This window comes from Narcine bancroftii, chromosome 2, assembly GCF_036971445.1.
Source record: "Narcine bancroftii isolate sNarBan1 chromosome 2, sNarBan1.hap1, whole genome shotgun sequence".
NCBI lineage: Eukaryota > Metazoa > Chordata > Chondrichthyes > Torpediniformes > Narcinidae > Narcine > Narcine bancroftii.
This window is the reverse complement of record NC_091470.1, coordinates 20146799-20164013: the sequence shown is the minus strand read 5'-3', so window position 1 is coordinate 20164013 and position 17215 is coordinate 20146799. Positions and strand designations below refer to the sequence as shown.

General features: G+C 43.9%; 1 protein-coding gene across 8 annotated transcripts in view; it reads left to right on the top strand.

Annotated features, from left to right (window-relative positions):
• Positions 1 to 5917: 5917 nt before the first annotated feature.
• Positions 5918 to 17215, top strand: part of LOC138753253 (poly(A) polymerase type 3-like) — an 86558-nt gene continuing 75260 nt past the window's right edge. For 4 of the 8 annotated variants that reach the window (XR_011351062.1, XM_069916040.1, XM_069916039.1 and 1 more), the window contains exons 1-2: positions 5918 to 6205; positions 9313 to 9405. Coding sequence is in view for 6 of the 8 variants with exons in the window: in XM_069916040.1 (XP_069772141.1) it covers positions 9380 to 9405 (26 nt within the window). In the remaining 2 variants the exon portion in view is untranslated. The remainder of the gene's footprint in view (positions 6206 to 9312; positions 9406 to 17215) is intronic. The other 4 variants (XM_069916038.1, XM_069916037.1, XM_069916042.1 and 1 more) reach the window with 3 other exon arrangements.

Genomic DNA, 17215 nt, shown 5'->3' with positions numbered 1-17215 from the left:
CAATTGCTGTCGGGTTATCTCCCCTTTGATGGCTTGGTATGTAGACCACTGCTATTTCTTGGGGTAATGTTAAGGCTTCTAGAGTCAGAGTAATCATCTGTTCGTGTGCCAATTCCTTTCCTCTTGATGTAATTAGACCACGCTCCTTCCAGATCTTACCAAAGGTATGCACTACTCCGTATGCGTATTTGGAATCTGTGTAAATCGTTCCAATTTTCTTTGCCAGTATTCTGAGGGCTCTCTGCAAGGCATATAGTTCACAGGATTGTGCTGACCAGCTTCCGGGTAGTCTCGTGGATTCTACTACTTTCCAAGTATTTCCTTCTATTATAGCATACCCATTTCTTCTCATTCCGTCAACACATCTGGCGGAGCCGTCAATGTAGAATTCATATCCTTCTCCCAGCGGAGTATCGCAAAGGTCTTCTCGGGTCTTGGTCTGAAGATCTGTCAACTCGACACAGTCATGCTCCACCTCTTTCTCTGTTTCACTGCCGTATAAAAATTGAGCTGGGTTGCAGCTATTAATTTTTGCAAACTGTAAATCTTCTCCAACCATTAAAATGGTTTCATACTTTAATATGCGAGAATCAGTCAGCCATCGATGGGCAGTTTGTGTTAATAAAACACTCACAGAATGGGAGGTGTACACAGTCATCTTTCCTCCAAAAGTAAGTTTACGTGCTTCCTCTACCAACAGAGCAGCAGCCGCTACTCCCTGGATACACGTCGGCCATCCGCGAGACACTGGGTCCATCATTTTGGAAAGGAAAGCTACTGGGTGTCGCTGACCGCCTTTTTCTTGTGTTAAAACTCCCACAGCTGTTCCTTGGTTATGAGTGACAAATAGCTGGAAGGGCTGTTTTAAAGAGGGCAGAGTGAGCACTGGGGCTCGTGTTAGGCGATGTTTCAAGTCCTCGAACCATCCCTCCTCCTCCTGGGTCCATTTCAATGGATAGTCATTTTCATTTGTCAGTTTATCATACATAAACTTCACCAAAACTGAGTAGTCCTCTATCCATAACCTACAGTATCCTAAGAGTCCCAGGAATTGTCTTATTTCCTTCTTATTACGGGGTAAAGGCATTCTAGTGATTCCCGCAATTCGTTCAGGGGTAATCCGTTTCTGTCCTTTACTTATCTGGTGTCCCAGATATATCACAGTTTTCTCAACAAACTGTAACTTGTTTCTGGACACTCGTAGACCCTTTTTCCCCAGATAATTCAAGAGTCTAATGGTCTCTCTCCTCATTTCTTGTTCCTTGGGTCCTGATAATAGTAAATCATCCACATACTGCATTAGTTGGGAATCATCAGATTGTGGATAGTCCATCAGGATTTGTTCTAGCATTTGTCCAAACAGGTTTGGAGATTCAGTGAACCCTTGGGGCAATACAGTCCACCGAAACTGTCTCCGTCTACCTGTCCATGGATTTTCCCATTCAAACGCAAACATATCTCTACTTTCCTCTTCTAACGGACAAGTCCAGAAGGCATCCTTCAAGTCGATAACACTAAACCACTCATGGTCTGGGGGAATCCGACTCATAATAGTATAGGGATTAGGCACCACTGGGTGGCGGGTCTGAACAATAGCATTCAAACTTCTTAGATCCTGAACTAGGCGATAGGATCCATCTGACTTTTTTACTGGGAGTATAGGGGTGTTATAAGGTGACATGCATTCTTCTAATAGTCCGTCTCGTATTAAAGTCTCAATTACCGGCTGTAGCCCTTTTCTCCCTTCCAAAGAAATAGGATACTGACGTTTCCTTACCGGCTGATGACCTGGTATTAATGTGACATGTAAAGGTGGGATGTCCAGACCTCCTCGATTTCCCTCCTTATACCAGACTCTCTCGTCAATCTGCCGTTCATCCTCTTCCTTTAAAGCGCAGAGGTGGACTCGCACTTCTCCGTCCACAGGGAGAGCACCCAAACCTAGGAGAGCCTGTAAGTCCCTTCCTAGGAGGTTAAATCCAGCCGAAGGTAATAACAAGAGGTCTTGTACCCCTTCTCTTTCTTCCAGTTTCACTGTTACTTGGGGAATTATTGATACCATTCTGGGAGCTCCTTCTATCCCAGAAATTGTCAAATTACTTTTTATAGGCTCAGTTCCGATTGGCACAGTTATTACACTACTTCGTTCCGCTCCTGTGTCCACCATAAACACCACCTCTTCTCCCTTGGGACCAATTTTTAGTTTTACCAGGGGTTCCCTCTTATATTTGGTCCCTAACATTTGGAACCCCTGACACCCCTAATCTTCTTCCATAAGTTCGAGGGCACGCAATTCCCTCTTGTATCGGGGGCATTCCCTCTTAAAGTGTCCTTCCTCATTGCAGTAATAGCACTTAACGAATCTCCGGGGTCTTCCCTCTCTTGGATATTTTGGATTGTTTAGAGGAAGGTTTTGTTTTCTTTCCCCTCTGGATTCAGCATTCATCTGTCGGATAGTCTGTACCATAACCTTTGTCGCCTTCTTTTGATCTTCTTCTTCTCTCTGCACATATACTTTTTGTGCCTTTTTTAACAGTTCACTTAGGGGTTTTTCACTCCAGTCCTCCTCCTTTTCTAGTTTCTTTCTAATGTCTTGCCATGATTTGGAAACAAATTCAATTCGAATAAGCTGTTCACCCATTGGTGTACTAGGGTCCACACCAGCATACTGTTGGACATTCTTTCTCACCCTCTCCAAAAAATCAGTAGGGGACTCGTCTTTCCCCTGGTGGTTCCCAAATGCCTTGGTAAAATTGTGACCCTTTGGCACAGCCTCCCGTATCCCTTTAATTGTCCACTCTCTATATTGTCTCATACTTGCCAATCCCTCGGGTGTTCGTTTGTCCCACCTGGGTTCATTTAGGGGATATTTTTGTTCATGGGGTCTAGGGTCCCCAGGTTGTTCATATTCCCACATGAGGAGGGCAGCCCGTCGAATCATCTGCCTCTCCTGGGGTGAAAATAATGTTCCCATTATTGCCTGCATCTCTTCCCACGTATATGTGTTTGGTCCCAAGAATTGGTCAAGCTGTTCAGCCAGTCCTATAGGATCTTCCAATAACTTTTTCATTTCTTTCTTAAATCCCCGCACCTCTGTACTAGTTAGGGGAACATTCACATATCCCGTTCCCCCTCCCGGTCCTCCCATAGGAACTTCTCTCAGGGGATTTAGGTTTATTGAAAACTTTGATGGTCCTGGACCAGTCTGGGATCTTGTCCAGGGTCGGTTTACCGGTGGAAGTTTAGGGTCCGACTCCCTTAATTCATCCTTTTTATCCCGGCCCCCTTCGGGGCAATCAGATTCATCACCTTTCCCCTCCGGTAATAAGCTTTCCTCGGGCGCAGTAGGCACCGGGGGAATATAAGGAGGGGGAAGGTTGTCCAGAGGTTCCCATTTCTTTTCTCCTGCCACTCTCAATTTAAAACATTCTGTTAAGGATCCTGGCCAGGGAACCCAACAAAATGCATATGCTGACTCTTCTTGATTCACCTTTGGTCTCGAATTTACATATATGTTTAATGCTTGTCTAACCCAATCCTCATCAGATCCAAATTTCGGCCACCAGACCGAGGAACCTTTAATAGGTTGTTTTGTCCAAAGGAGAAAATATTGGACCATCTTTTTCTTGTTTTTGTCCCGATATCTTTTACTATCCCAATTTTCAAACATTCTCCCCAAAGGGCTGTCAAGGGGTACTCCCAGGAATTGTCCTGAATTTTCAGACGAGCCCTTAGATTTTGATCCTCCCATTTTCCCACCTAGATCTGTTTATCGTTGCTGAGGACCCTCTCGCTCTGGACCCTACTCCCTTCCTCTCAGACGCCTCGTCGGAGGTGCTGTCCCTCCTTCGGTTACCGCTGAGGTTTTCCTGGGGTTGACCCCTCTCTTCTCGGCACTTCGTCGGAGGTGCTGTCCCTCCTTCGGTTACCGCCGAGGTTTCCCTGGGGTCTATCCTAGAGTCCCGCGACAGGGTCCTCACACAACGACAAAAGATCTATACTTAATCTATTCCGTTAGGTTTTTATCCAAACAGGTGTATCCCGTTACACCTGTTACCCAATCCCCACACCACAATCGTAAGTCGTCACTTACCGGTGTCTTCCCGGGGATTGAACCGTCACCCTTCTCCTCTCCGTCTTGTCGTGTCACCCTGTCCGGATACCACTCGCTCAAGCCGCCCGAAGCGACGAGCAAGGGACTAGGAGCCGCTGAACTCAGCGGGGTGCACCGCCTCCGATGTCCCTCTTCTCGCCTCCCCTCACGGTCGGAGTGTAGATCCCGGACGAGCCCCCATTTGTCAGAAATAAAACTTCTCACACATGAGTCTCTTTAAAACTGATGACACGACAAGCTTTATTTACAAGTCTGCAGAGTTGGACTCAACTGGTTTCTCACCAGTTAAGCTCCGATACATACAGTGCATTGATTTTTATACCTTTATTATTTGCCCTTCCCCTTCTTATTAATACTGTTTTAATTGGTTAGTATTACAAAAACATTCTAAGTATAACTGCATTATTAATTATCACGTTCGTTACGTACGCTGTGAACTCTACATTCACTGAATTCTGTTTCTCACACTTCTTATCAATCCTTTGTCTCCTGCATGTCTCTCACTATGACCATGAAAAGATAGGTTTAAAAAAACATATTCAGCAGCTCCTTCTGTCCTTGACTGCTAGTAAACTCTCTGTCCGTTCTGGCTTCCCTGTTTATGATTAATCATCACATTTTAACTTAAGTCTTTTTAACCTAAATACTCTATATCACATATATGTCAATAACCTCTCATCATCTTCTCATTTCAGGTTGGGATCCTCTTTTAACATTTGGAATGTTTGAAAGCAATTGCCATCAGATATTGCTCCATCAGCCTTCACCAAATGGTGAAGTGCCTGTGAGCAGGCACTTGAGCTGGATGAAGGGAATGCGCCAGTGCTCAGGTGCTTGAGCTGGTAGATGAGGGAATACATTAGAGGAGTGGCTTTCAACCTTTTTCTTTCCATACACATACCACCCTAATCACAGAGCACTTATGACATAAGGATTACTTGCCCTGGGGAGAGAGGAGGGGGGTAGGTGTACAAGCACCCATCTGCCATTCTTCAGGTCGCTTTTGTTCATGCATGCACACTTCACACATTCCCTCATCTTCCAGTTCGAGCGCCTGGCACTCTAATGCCGTGCTTTTCACACTTTTTCTTTCCACTCTCGTACCACTTAAGTAATCCCAATGCCACAGGTGCTCTGTGATTAGTAAAGGATTGCTTAAGGTGGTATGTGGGTGGAAAGAAAAAGTTTGAAAACCACGGCATTAGAGTGCCGGGCACTGGAACTGAAGATGAGGGAACGCGTGAAGTGCGCCTGCGTGAACGAGAGCAACCTTGAGGATGGCGGATGGGTGCTCGTGCACCTTCCCCCCCCCCTCCTCCCCCCCCCCCCCCGGGGCCAGTCATCCCTATGCCATAGGTGCTCTGTGATCAGGGCGGAATGTATGGGAAAAGACAAAGGTTGAAAGCCACTGCCCTAACTCATTCCCTCACCTGCCAGCTGGAGGAATTGCTTAAGGTGGTGTGTGAGTGGAGGTGAAAAGGTTGAGAAGCCCTGCTCTCGACCCATTTGGTTGAGAAAAACTGTCACTGGAGCATGGAGACCGTGCACATGTCGAGTCAATTAAAACAATTGTCTTTCAAACGATTTCTTTCCACCCACACACCACCTGAAGCAACCCCATGGTACAGGAAATACTTACTTAAAGCGGGACACGAGTGGGAAGAAAAAGTTTGAAAACGCGGGGCGCTGGAACTGAGGGGGGGGAATGAGGGAACGCGCCGAGTGCGCCTGCGTGAACGAGAGCGCCCTGACGCGCGGGGCATGCTGGGGGGCTCCTCCCACCGCCGCTGCCGTCGGCGAGGAGTGACGTCAGGGTGACGTTGCGTGCAAGCGCGTCGAGCCGGCTCGGCGATTGTTGTTTTCGTCCGGCCTCCGCCATGTTGGGAACGTGCGCTTTGTTAGCGGACGCGAGATAAAGAAGGAAGAAAGTGGGCCGGGTCTTTCCCCCCCCCCCAAAATAATCCATGCCTCCGTAGGGAGGGTTTAAAAACAATAACACCCCGCCATCGAGAGGAAAGCGCCCGGGCCCAAGATGAGAATGAAGCTAGGAGACCGTTAGGGGGACGGGGAGTGCAACGGAGCCATGCCATAGTAAGTATGGGGGGGCGACCCGAGAGGTAGGCCCGGGCCTGGGCCTGGGCTTGGGCCTGGGCCTGGGCTTGGGCCTGGGCCTGGGCTTGGGCCTGGGTTTGGGCTTGGGCCTGGGCATGGGCATTGGGGGAGGGGGGGTCCTCTCTGACCTTAAACCGGTCGCCTTTATTGCCATTCCTTTTGTTGGAGAAGTGGGGGGGGGGGGGGGGGTTGTGTGGCCCCCAGGGTCGCCTCCTCCCTCCTGTTCGATTGGTGAGGGGCCCTGTGCTGGTCTCACTCCAATTTAAAAAAAATTGGACCTGAACACTTGCTACTTCCCAAGCTACTGGTTCACCTGCTCCCCCCTCCCCCCCTGTAGCTGTGTTTATTTCGGTGCTCTTTAATTCAACTCCTCCTTCACCAACTTGCCAAATGCTACAAAGATGACCTTGGTGAGCCACTTTAATGGAAGCTGTGGTCAGGCACACCTTTCAGGGTGGCAGGTGGGAGCTTGGGATATGTGGAGGGAGCCCAAGGTTCACCCCCCCCACCCAATCTGTAAATGAAAGCATTTTGTTTTGTGTGTGTGTTCTTGCATCAGTTTAATGTAGTTGAAAGGGACACGCCAAATTGGAGGCTTCCATTCAGAGCAAATCCAAAAGCAAACCTGCGGATGCTGGGAGCTTGAACAAGCAGGAGTCCTGGGTCTAAGGGGAGAGGGTGGAATTTGTAAGGTGGATTGGTGTTTTACTGCTGCCAGAGGACGTGGTGGAACCGTACAGTTGTTACTTTCAAGGGAGATGAGGTTCTAATGTCGATTGGTCACACTGTCAGTGAGAAGCAGGGCATGGTGAACTGGAGGCCCAGCTTCTGCGCTGGATATCTCTTAAGTTTGCAATTTGCTTCAATTGACTTTTTCAATGTTTAGGATGGCATGAAGCTTCTCAAATGATTGCACAGTACACAATTATAACTATTCATCGGCAAATACTGTAAATTAAAAAAAAGTGTGGATAATGTGTAACAGATCAATCAGCATTATTGAAAAGGAAAAAACCACTTTAACATTCTCTGATCATAAAACCCTTAGAGGATGATATTAAGGAGGCAGGGCGATTATAGATAAGAAATTAGCTAAGAGCAAAATAGTTGTGAGCTCTTTTTAGACTGGAGTGCTGCTCCCCAGGGGTTGTTAGTGGGTAGTGGGATCACTTTTTTATTGTGATTAAGATGGACTTTATTAATTCATAATTTGGCATGCTGAGTGATTCTAGCATTTTTGAATTTTACTTCAAATTTCCAATTTGATGGTTTTCAGTTTCAGAAATTGTTGTTGTCAGGAAGCTTGAAATGAAGTAGATCTTGAGAATGATAGTAGACTTTAAGTAGACAAAAGTTGACTGGTGAAATGAATGGAAACTTGGCAAATGATGGTAAGATGGTGCATTTTGAGAGGATAAGGGGTATTTGGGGGCACGGGGATAGGGGGACCTGAGAAATATGTATGCATACTTTTGGAAAGGAAAGTACAAGATTATTTTTACTTTTAACGTGGGTTCTTTTGATTTATTAATAGAATCATAGAGTATATTTGTGCTGAATCTGTATACAAAATGATTAAGCTGCAATTGGATTATTCCTTAGTTCTGGGTGCCATGTGTTAAGAACGATGTTAGTTAGGACAATGAGAGGGTATAGAGATGCTTGCAGAATATGAAGGATCACTTGAAATGAAGTGGAGAAGCTGAGTAAATGGACAAAATAATGAATAGTAATTTTAAAAGTGGCCAGTTGCCATGAGGAAACACTTTTATGAGCAGATTGCCATGCTCTAAAATTCACATCTTCAAAGGGTGGTGGAAGTATGTTCTGTACTAATTTTTGAAAAGAAAATTTGGAGTGACCTTGTTGGAAAAGTAATTTGGAGTACAGTTTTGATCCCCTGAACCAAGAAAGGGTTGTGGTAAAGAAGTAAAACAAAAAAATCTGTAGAGACTGTGGTTGAAGTAAAAACATAATACTAGAGAAACCAGCAGGTCAGATGGTATCCTTTCATTTCAGGCTTGATTCCTTCATCAAGGTATGGTAAAATGCCAACAATTTTCCATACCTTGATGAGTTTGGATGCCTGCTGACATTTTTCCATACCTTGATGAAGGGCTCAAGCCCAAAAGGGTTATGGTAACATTGGGGTCAGTTCAAAAGCGATTCACTAACCCTAATGATGGTCTTCCCAAGGTAAACAAAAATCTGGTGTTTGTGTGGGGGGGGGGGGGGAGAGGAGGGGTGATCTTATTTTGAAAGTTGCAATGTTTTGTGCTCATGTGGAACCTTAGTTGAAGGAACATTGTTTCTGAATAAGTGGTTAATGCATTGAAATGTATGTAAGGATTTCTTTTCCGAGCTGAATGTCTGGGAATTCTCTGCCTGCGAAATTTGTGGTGGCTAGCTCATTTCAGAGAATTTAACATGGTAATTTTTTTGTAAGATCAGCTGATTGTGGATTTGGTACAAAGGAGAATTTGAGGTTGATTGTTGATCAGCTTGACTTTGAATGGCAGGGGAGGCTGGGTGACCTATTTTTTGTGTTCATCTGTGTTCCTAAGCTGTGGTTGATGGGCACAGATTTGTGATGGACTTTGCAAACTGAAATGTTGTTTGGCAGTCACTATTCCTTCCTTGACATTGTAAGAGATCCTCAGGGCTACCCATAACCTTACATCAAGTTAGAAGTGAGTATGTTTGCTAAAGAGCATAAGAAATTGAAGTTGGTGCAAGCCATTCGGGTCTGTATTCTTGGTGCAACATTTGAATTGAACATGGATGATCTTTCACATCTGCACAATTTTTCAACACTAAATACACTTGCCTTTGAACATACTAGGTATCTGAGCATCCAGTACTCTTCTGGGAAGAAAATTCTAATAATTCAGAACTGTCTGTAACAAGAAACTTTCCCCTCATGGCTGATCTTTGATTTTGAAATTGACTTCTACCCCCTCAGCCTCCTTGCACAGACTCTGATGGGAAATGTCATCTTGCATCTATCTTATCAAAGAATTTTATTTCAAATAGACTGTGCATCAGTCTCCCAAGTATTTAGCTTACTGTTGTTATTCCCTTCTTAGGCACAGCCTCTGAGGAAACGATCTCTTTTACGCCTCCGAGCCGCCCGTCCCCCCCCCAATCAACGACATGTGTCAAAGGATCTATACTATGCTGTATGTACGATTCTATATTCCATGGGTGAGGAGATCAAATGTTGCAAAATGAACATGTTGATACAAAGTTTCATTGGAGTTTTGTTTAATTAGACCTTGCAGTTAATCCTCGCATCAGAATATTTGCATTTAAACCTTTTTTAAACACAAGGCATTCTATAATAAATTCATCTCTTTTGGTGAAGAAATTTGATTATTTTGTTAAAGTACATGGAATTTTTTTACCCATTCATTCCAGAGGCATTTGGTGAACTACAATGCTTCTAGGAATTAAAGTCCAGTCATTGCAGAACTATTTTCTAGGTAATTAATCTTTTTCAGGTGTCCCATTGTTCTAATGTATGTAGCAAAGCTGTTTCCGTATGATCACTCCTACACCAAGTGAGGAAGGCCTACTGTTCTTCCCTGACTGCATTTTGATAAGTCTGATCACCTGACTGTGCTCCTTCTGCCTTCATACATACAAAATGTAAAAAGAGAAACTCTAGAGATCAAGACAGTAGTTGCTTGAGGCTGAAGAATGTTTGCAGGGCTTTCTCATCAGTGGATTGTGGTGTTCGAGGACTTGGCTGAGGATCTGAATGATTACAGCAAGACTGTCACAGATTTAATTAAAATATCTATGGACAAGTGTGTCCCCACCAAATCATTCTTGGTTTTTCCCAACCAGAAGCTCTAGATAAACAATGAAATCTGGAACCTGATGAAAGCCAGATTACAGGCATTGAAGTTATGAGGTCCAGATCACTACAGAAGGAGCAGGTAAGACCTACAGAAAAGCATCTCCTGGTTGAAGTGGAAATTCTGGATGAAAATGGGAGCAACAACAGCTGTGGCAGGGCCTAAATGATATAACTTGCTACAAAATCTGGTGGAGTAGGTGAGAGCAAAGCTTCACTCCCAGATGAACTTAATACCTTTGTACTACGTGCCCCCATTTTCCTGATGCTTTCCTGTCTGTCTCCAAGAATGATGTGTGGGCTGCCTTCAGGAAAGTGAATCCGAGGAAAGCATCTGGGCGGACGGAGTACCAGGCTGTCCTGGGTAAACTTGTACCTCTCACTTTGTTCATTTTAGATTGGTCACAGTGTTTGAGCTACCGAAAGAAAACCGAGACACACACTGAGAGCACTTCAGTTTATACAAATCTTTATTACTAAATCTAAAGCTGATTTCAAACTACAATATGCAAGCCCTTCCCAATTATACTTATCAACGACTGGACTGTTCCCAACTGCCGAAGCGAGGCAACGACCGCACACTTGTAGTAGGTTGTCGGGGCACCGGTAGTAGCTTCTCCACCTCCCCCGACCGGGACGTTGGTTGGACTCTCGAAATTCTTCTTGCTGAGAGACGTTTCCACCCCTCAGAGAGTCTCAAACTTCAGCAGTGGGACCATGGCTTATATTATCCAAAAATTGCTTACTCATAGCCCATCACCCTGAATAAATGATTTACTTATCTTCAAGGTCTCCTGACAGTCTGCGACCAACAAAAGAAAACTGCATCTCTGGGCCCCATGGTGGAATTTAGATTATGTCTTCTGATTCACATGTATACATTCTTGCATAAGCTGTTCTAAATTCTCCATTACACAGGCCAATTATTTAAAAACCTCTGGTGACCAACTTGCCTGTGTATTCATGGATATCTCAATCTGGCAGGGTGTAGTAGCCACCCTGTTTCAGGCAGGCTTCAGTAGTGCTGGTGCCCAAGAAGCGTGTAACCTGCCTAAATGACTATCGACCAGTGGCACTTACATCCACAGTGATGAAGTGTTTTGAAAGGCTGGTGTTGAAGCATAACAGCTCCTGTCTGAGCAGCATCATTGATGTGCTCTAATTTGCCTACTGTGGCAGATGCCACCTCACTAGCTCTACATAAAGCCCTAAAACACCTGGACAGTTGAGATGCATTCACCAGGATGCTCTTTATCGACTACAGTTCTACATTAGGGTTGGGTTCAACATTAGGCTTCAATACCTCGCTGTGTATTTGGATCCTGGATTTCTTCACCTTTGAACCTCAATCAGTGAAGATTGGTGAAAACATCTTCACCATCTCCAACAGGACCAGAGCACCACAGGGCTGTGTTCTTGGCACCCTGCTCTACTTGCTGTACACTTCTGACTGCGGCTTGGTACGACCACCGTCCCATTTACAGATTTGCTAAATGATGTCACACTCGTGGGTTGTGGAAAGGAGTGAAGAGTCAGCGTACAAAAACGTTGCACTCAGTCCCCAAAACCAAGGAGCTGATGGTTAGCTTCAGTAAGGGAAAGCCAGAGGTGTACAATCCGCAGGATCTAGGAACAGCTGCTAACCTCCATCAGATTCCTCAAGGAAAGAACTTCAGCTCATTTAAGGACTCTTACTTTGGCACTTTATTTTTTTCCTCTCTATATTGTAGTCAGTTTGTTTATTTTTTTATTGGTTTACATGTATCTTGACTACAGTTTTTTGCACTCTCAATTAGTGGTAATTCTGCCTTGCCCACAGGAAAAAGAATCTCAGGGTTGGATGTGATGTCATGTCTGTACTCTGACCATAAATCTGAATTTTGTAATTTTGAACTTGTGCTGTCTTTTATAGGAAAGCTCAGATTAGTTTAATGGAAGATGGACCTGAAGCTATATTATGGATTAAGTTTTGAGTTTTTAATTCTGTGGGATTTCTTTTCTTTGGCTTGGCTTCACGGACGAAGATTTATGGAGGGGGTAATGATTATGTAATAACATTTCTTTCGTGTCTGTTCATGGCATAAGATGCACTGTTCTGAAACTTTGTGTGGATATGTGACCATGGAAGGAGCAGTGATGAGCTCTTTGATTTGCTTCCTAACAAGTACATGCCTGTTTTATGAATCCAAAAATCAGTTCTCCAGATGGGAAGGCTTCATAATGTGTTTTTTTTTGGTAGATTGCAATTCTGAAAAATGTTAAACCATGAATAAATCTTGGATGGTCTATTCAATAAGTCACTGAGCCATAAGGACCCATATTTGGGGAAGGAAATGTGTCCATGGATTCTTGCACATCAAGTCTATTTATCGACTCCACCACTGAGAGCATTATTAAAGATTAATTGGTGCTGTTTGCAATGATCACTGGCAAAAACTTGCTGTTGAACCTCAATGAAAAATGAGCAAAGAGCAGGAGTCTGATGGATCTGTAACTGAGCAGGATTCACTGCTTCACTGGTGACAAAATAAGTTGTTTGGAGGAAATGTAGAAAGAAATGGGAATGCCATTTCAAATGTTTGTTTATGGATCAGCATATGGCTTCCTTTTTTTAATTTTTAAAAAATTTTTCACACTATGAGCCATATCAACCAAAATACACACAAACATTTCCCTCTTGAATATACTCTGTCATTTTCTCCCTTTTCCCCCTTCCCTCCCTCCTTCCCACCCTCCTCCCTACCCACTAAACAATGAAAATAAACAAGAAAATGGTGTCATCTACTTTTACACACTGGGTCAGTTCATTTCGTTCTCTTCTCATTCTGTCATTTTAGGGGGTGGAGGTCTGTGGTAGGCCCTCTCTGTTGTGTTCCATGTACGGTTCCCAAATTTGTTCGAATACTGTGATGTTATTTTTTAAATTATATTCCAATGGAATACATTTATTCATTTCCATGTACCATTAGCATATGGCTTCCTGATGTTGCATACAAATCTGACTACTCAGCCCCTCCACTTAGCAATAAGGTCGTGGCTGATATGTGATTGTAACCTGCATTCCTCAGTAACATTTCAGTAGTAATGCTCATCAAGTATTTAATTATCCCTGCCGTATATGGTTAGAAGTCAGCACTTTTTCTTCTGGACATTGTTGTAGGAGTTCCTCAGAGTGATGTCCCATACCTAACTTTTTAAACAGTGGCCTGAGTGAGAATGTTTTCTGAAAAGTATAAATAGAACTGTACTGCTCCAGGAGCTGAGTTGAGGAAATTCAATGACTTCTGGATTCTGGACTTCCTAATGGAAAGACCACAGTCTGTCTCGGTGAGCAGCAGAACCTCAAGCTGAGCACTGCACACCTGAGGGCCTGTGTGCTCAGCCCACTCTTATTCCATGACCGCAATGCTAGATCCAGCTCCAACAGTGTCATCAAGTTTGCAGATGATACAACAGTAGTTGAACATGATGAGTCGCACTACAAAGAAGAGGTGAAAAATCTCATGAAAAAGTATAACAGCCTGTGAGTCTCAACGTGGACAAGGCAAAGGAGATAATTGTGGACCAGTGATGGCCACCCTCCCCTACACATTAAGTATGTCACTGAAGATACTGGTAAACTTCTACATGTACTGTGGAGAGCATTCTGGTTGGTTGTACCATTACCTGGTATGGAGGCACCAACTCTCAGGACAAGAGTAAATTCCAGAGGGTTGTTAACTTGGTCTGCGACATAACAGGCACCAGACTTCATTCTATTGAGGACATCTACATGAGGCGATGTCTTAAAAAAGCAGCATCTATCCTCACAGACTCCCACCGCCCAGGCTTTGCCCTCTTCATTCTGCTACCATTGGGAAAAAGGTACAGGAACCGAAAGACGAGCACTCAGTGGCACAAGAACAACTTCCCCACTGTAATCAGATTCCTAAATAATCAATGAACCAAAGATACTGCCTTACTTTTTCTGTACTTTTATTGTTAATATTTTAATAATAATATAAGATTGTTACAATATGTACGCTTGCACTATCACACAGCCGCAAAACACTGAATTTCTTGACTTGTTCATGATAATAAATCTTGATTCTGATTCTGAAGATTGAGGCAGGCAAGGCTACTGGCCACCATCCTGTGAACTTCCTACAGGAGCTCTATCGAGAGTATCCAGGAGCACAGTTTGGTATGGATGCTGCAGAGGATCAGATCAGTGGTCAATCCTCAGGACCTTAAGAGCGGCAGCAGAGACTCCCTACCCCCTAATTGATGTGCTCATTTAGGGTTGTTGTCTAAAGAGGCCTCAAAATCAGTTAGGACCCATACCACCCTGCATGCAGCATCTCCCATCTGAAAAGTGTTATAGGAGTATTAGAACCAGAAATGGCTTCTTCCCACAGGCAGTGAGATTGTTGAACAACTGATGATCTGCTCATAAAAACCCACTGTCTTTTAACTATTTATAAGAATATTCATTTTGATATTTGTATATAAGTAATGTGCATATGCATCATTTGTCTTTGTGTGTATTGTCTGTGCATGCATTTGCAGTGTATTGCACAGAGGACCGGAGAACGCTGCTTTGTCAGGTTGCACTTGTTCAATCGGAATGATTAGCCCGAAACATTGATTATATAGCTTTGCCTCCTATGGATGCTGTGGACCTCCAGCACTTTTGTGTATTTATTTGCTTAAATGTTGTAAGTATAGTCATCTCTTCCTCGTAGCTTGATCCAGCCTTTGGCGGGGTGGAGGTGGAATGGAGGGGTAGAGAGAGGCCTCCAATGCTTGATTGACAACTCTCCAACTTCATCCAAACTCTCTTTGTAACTAATATTGTCCAAACAAGGCAAAATCCTGGTGAATCTCTCCATCCATTCTGAAATGGGCCCATTTGCATGCTTTGTTTTGGTTGCTTGAGATTTCTTCCTTCCAAAAATGTGGATTTCCCTCTATCACCATCAACTCAACCCTTACTTGCACCTCCTCCATTTCTCACTCATTTGCCTTGGCCCAGACACAACAAAAACTGGATTCCCCTTATCCTCACTTTTCACAGCTTCCGCATCCATTGCATTATCCTCTGCAATTTTCATCATCTACAACATGATCCTACCACCAGACAAATCTTCCCCTCTGCATTCCGTAGGGACCATTCCTTCTCTGACTTCCTCGTCCGCTCATCTTTCCCACTAATCACTCCCTTGGTACCTACCCTGTGGTCGCAGGAAGTACCACTCGTGCACACACCTCCTCCCTCACCACCATTTTCGGCCCCAAATAGTCCTTCCAAGTGGGGTAGCAATCACTTGTGAATCTGCAGGAGACGTCTACTGCATATGGTGCTCTCGTTGGTACCTTCTCTACATCGGAGAGACTGGGTGCAGTCAGGGAAATCACTTTGCTGAGCACCTTCACTTTGTCCACATCAATGGCAGGGATCTCCCAGTGGCCAACCATTTTATTTCTGAGCCCTGCTCCCACATTGACATGGCTTTCTCTGCCTAATGCACTGCCAAACCAAGGCCACCGTAAATTGGAGGAGGAACACCTAATATTCCATATGACACTCTAACTGGATGGCATTAACATCAACTTCTTTGGTTTCTGCTAGCCCACTCCCTATTCTTTCTATCTCTCTCTCCTTTCCTCCAGCTCTCCACCCCTTCCCTCTCCATTCACAGAGACATTCCCCCCTCCCCCTGTTTGCTGATGTGCCCTCCCTCCTTTATCCACCTGTTACCTCTTGCTTTTGGGACTGCTTCTCCCTCTGCCCCTCCTGTCCACCATTTTGTTTGGACACCTGCCTACAGTTTGATGAAGGGCTCAGGCCCGAAACATCAGTTATGTATTTTTATTTTTGCTATATAAAGTTAACTGTTTGATCTGCTGTGTTTCTCTAGCATTGTGTTTTTACCTAAATCAAGGTGTCTGCCAAATTTCGTGTTTTACTGCTTGCATTATTAGGTGTTCTTGAGCTTGTTGTGCTAGGAATTGCTTTTTTGTGTGATAAAGTTATAAAGTACAGTTGTGATAACAAATTTATTTTTTATTCCAGTGAAAGTTTAAGGGGATTATGATAATCTTGGGGTATTTTCTTAACTCTATGGTTATTTCATTTATCCAAGATATTTTGCCTCGCCACAGATCTGAGGAGTTGGCTATTAAATGATTTAACTGAGCTTTGAGGCTACCTTTATTTCCAGAAGCCCCATGAGGTTGTTCAGTTTTACCAATTAACTCAACACTGTTTAGTTGATATGAATAACTCCCACTTTGCAAATTTTAAGCCACCGCGCACAATTTGAGATGAAGTAATTTAAGTTGAGAACCTTAAATGGTCTCACTTGCAGTAAAGGATGCAGGTTTGGGGTCCTTTATTTAAGAAAGGATGTACTGGCATTGGGGAGAGTTCAAAGAAGATTCACAAGAATGATTCCTGGAATGAAGGGATTAGCATATGAGAAACATTTGATGGCTCTTGGAGTTCAGAAGAATGAAGGGGTCTCATAGAAGTACTGAACAGCTGATTATCTGAAATTGGATTCTCTGAAATCTTGATTTATCGAAAATTTTTTCGAGCTGAACTGACCGAGGACCACAGGCTCCTGGGTAGGAGCAAGATCCTCTGGCTCCCGGCACATGGGGCCTCGGTGGGGGAGTGTTGGTGATTGGCAATGCCCAACATTTTTTGGTGAGAATTAAACATTATTTTAATGCTTAAAAAGCCCTGCCGTTTAAACACTTACAAGTGATGTGCTGTTCCTACTGGGCTGTTTATATAAAAAAAACAGTTCTCCAAAAAAGATATTGTGCGAAATAAGCAGTCCCGATCATTTCAGATCATTGGAGATGTACTTTATTTAGAATGTTGAAAGGCCTGGAAGAGTAGATGTTGCAAAGTTGTTTCTCATGGAAGGGGAGTCTAGGACAAAAGGGCACAACTTCAGGATTGAAGAACATTTAAAACAGACCTGCAGAGGAATTTCTTTAACGAGAGAGTAGTGAACCTCTGAAACTTGCTGCCTGGTGAGGTGTGGAGGCCAAGTTGGATGTATTTAAGACCGATTAATATGTATATGAATAGTCAGGGTTAATCAAAGGTTATGGGGAGAAGCAAGGGGCTGAGTGGG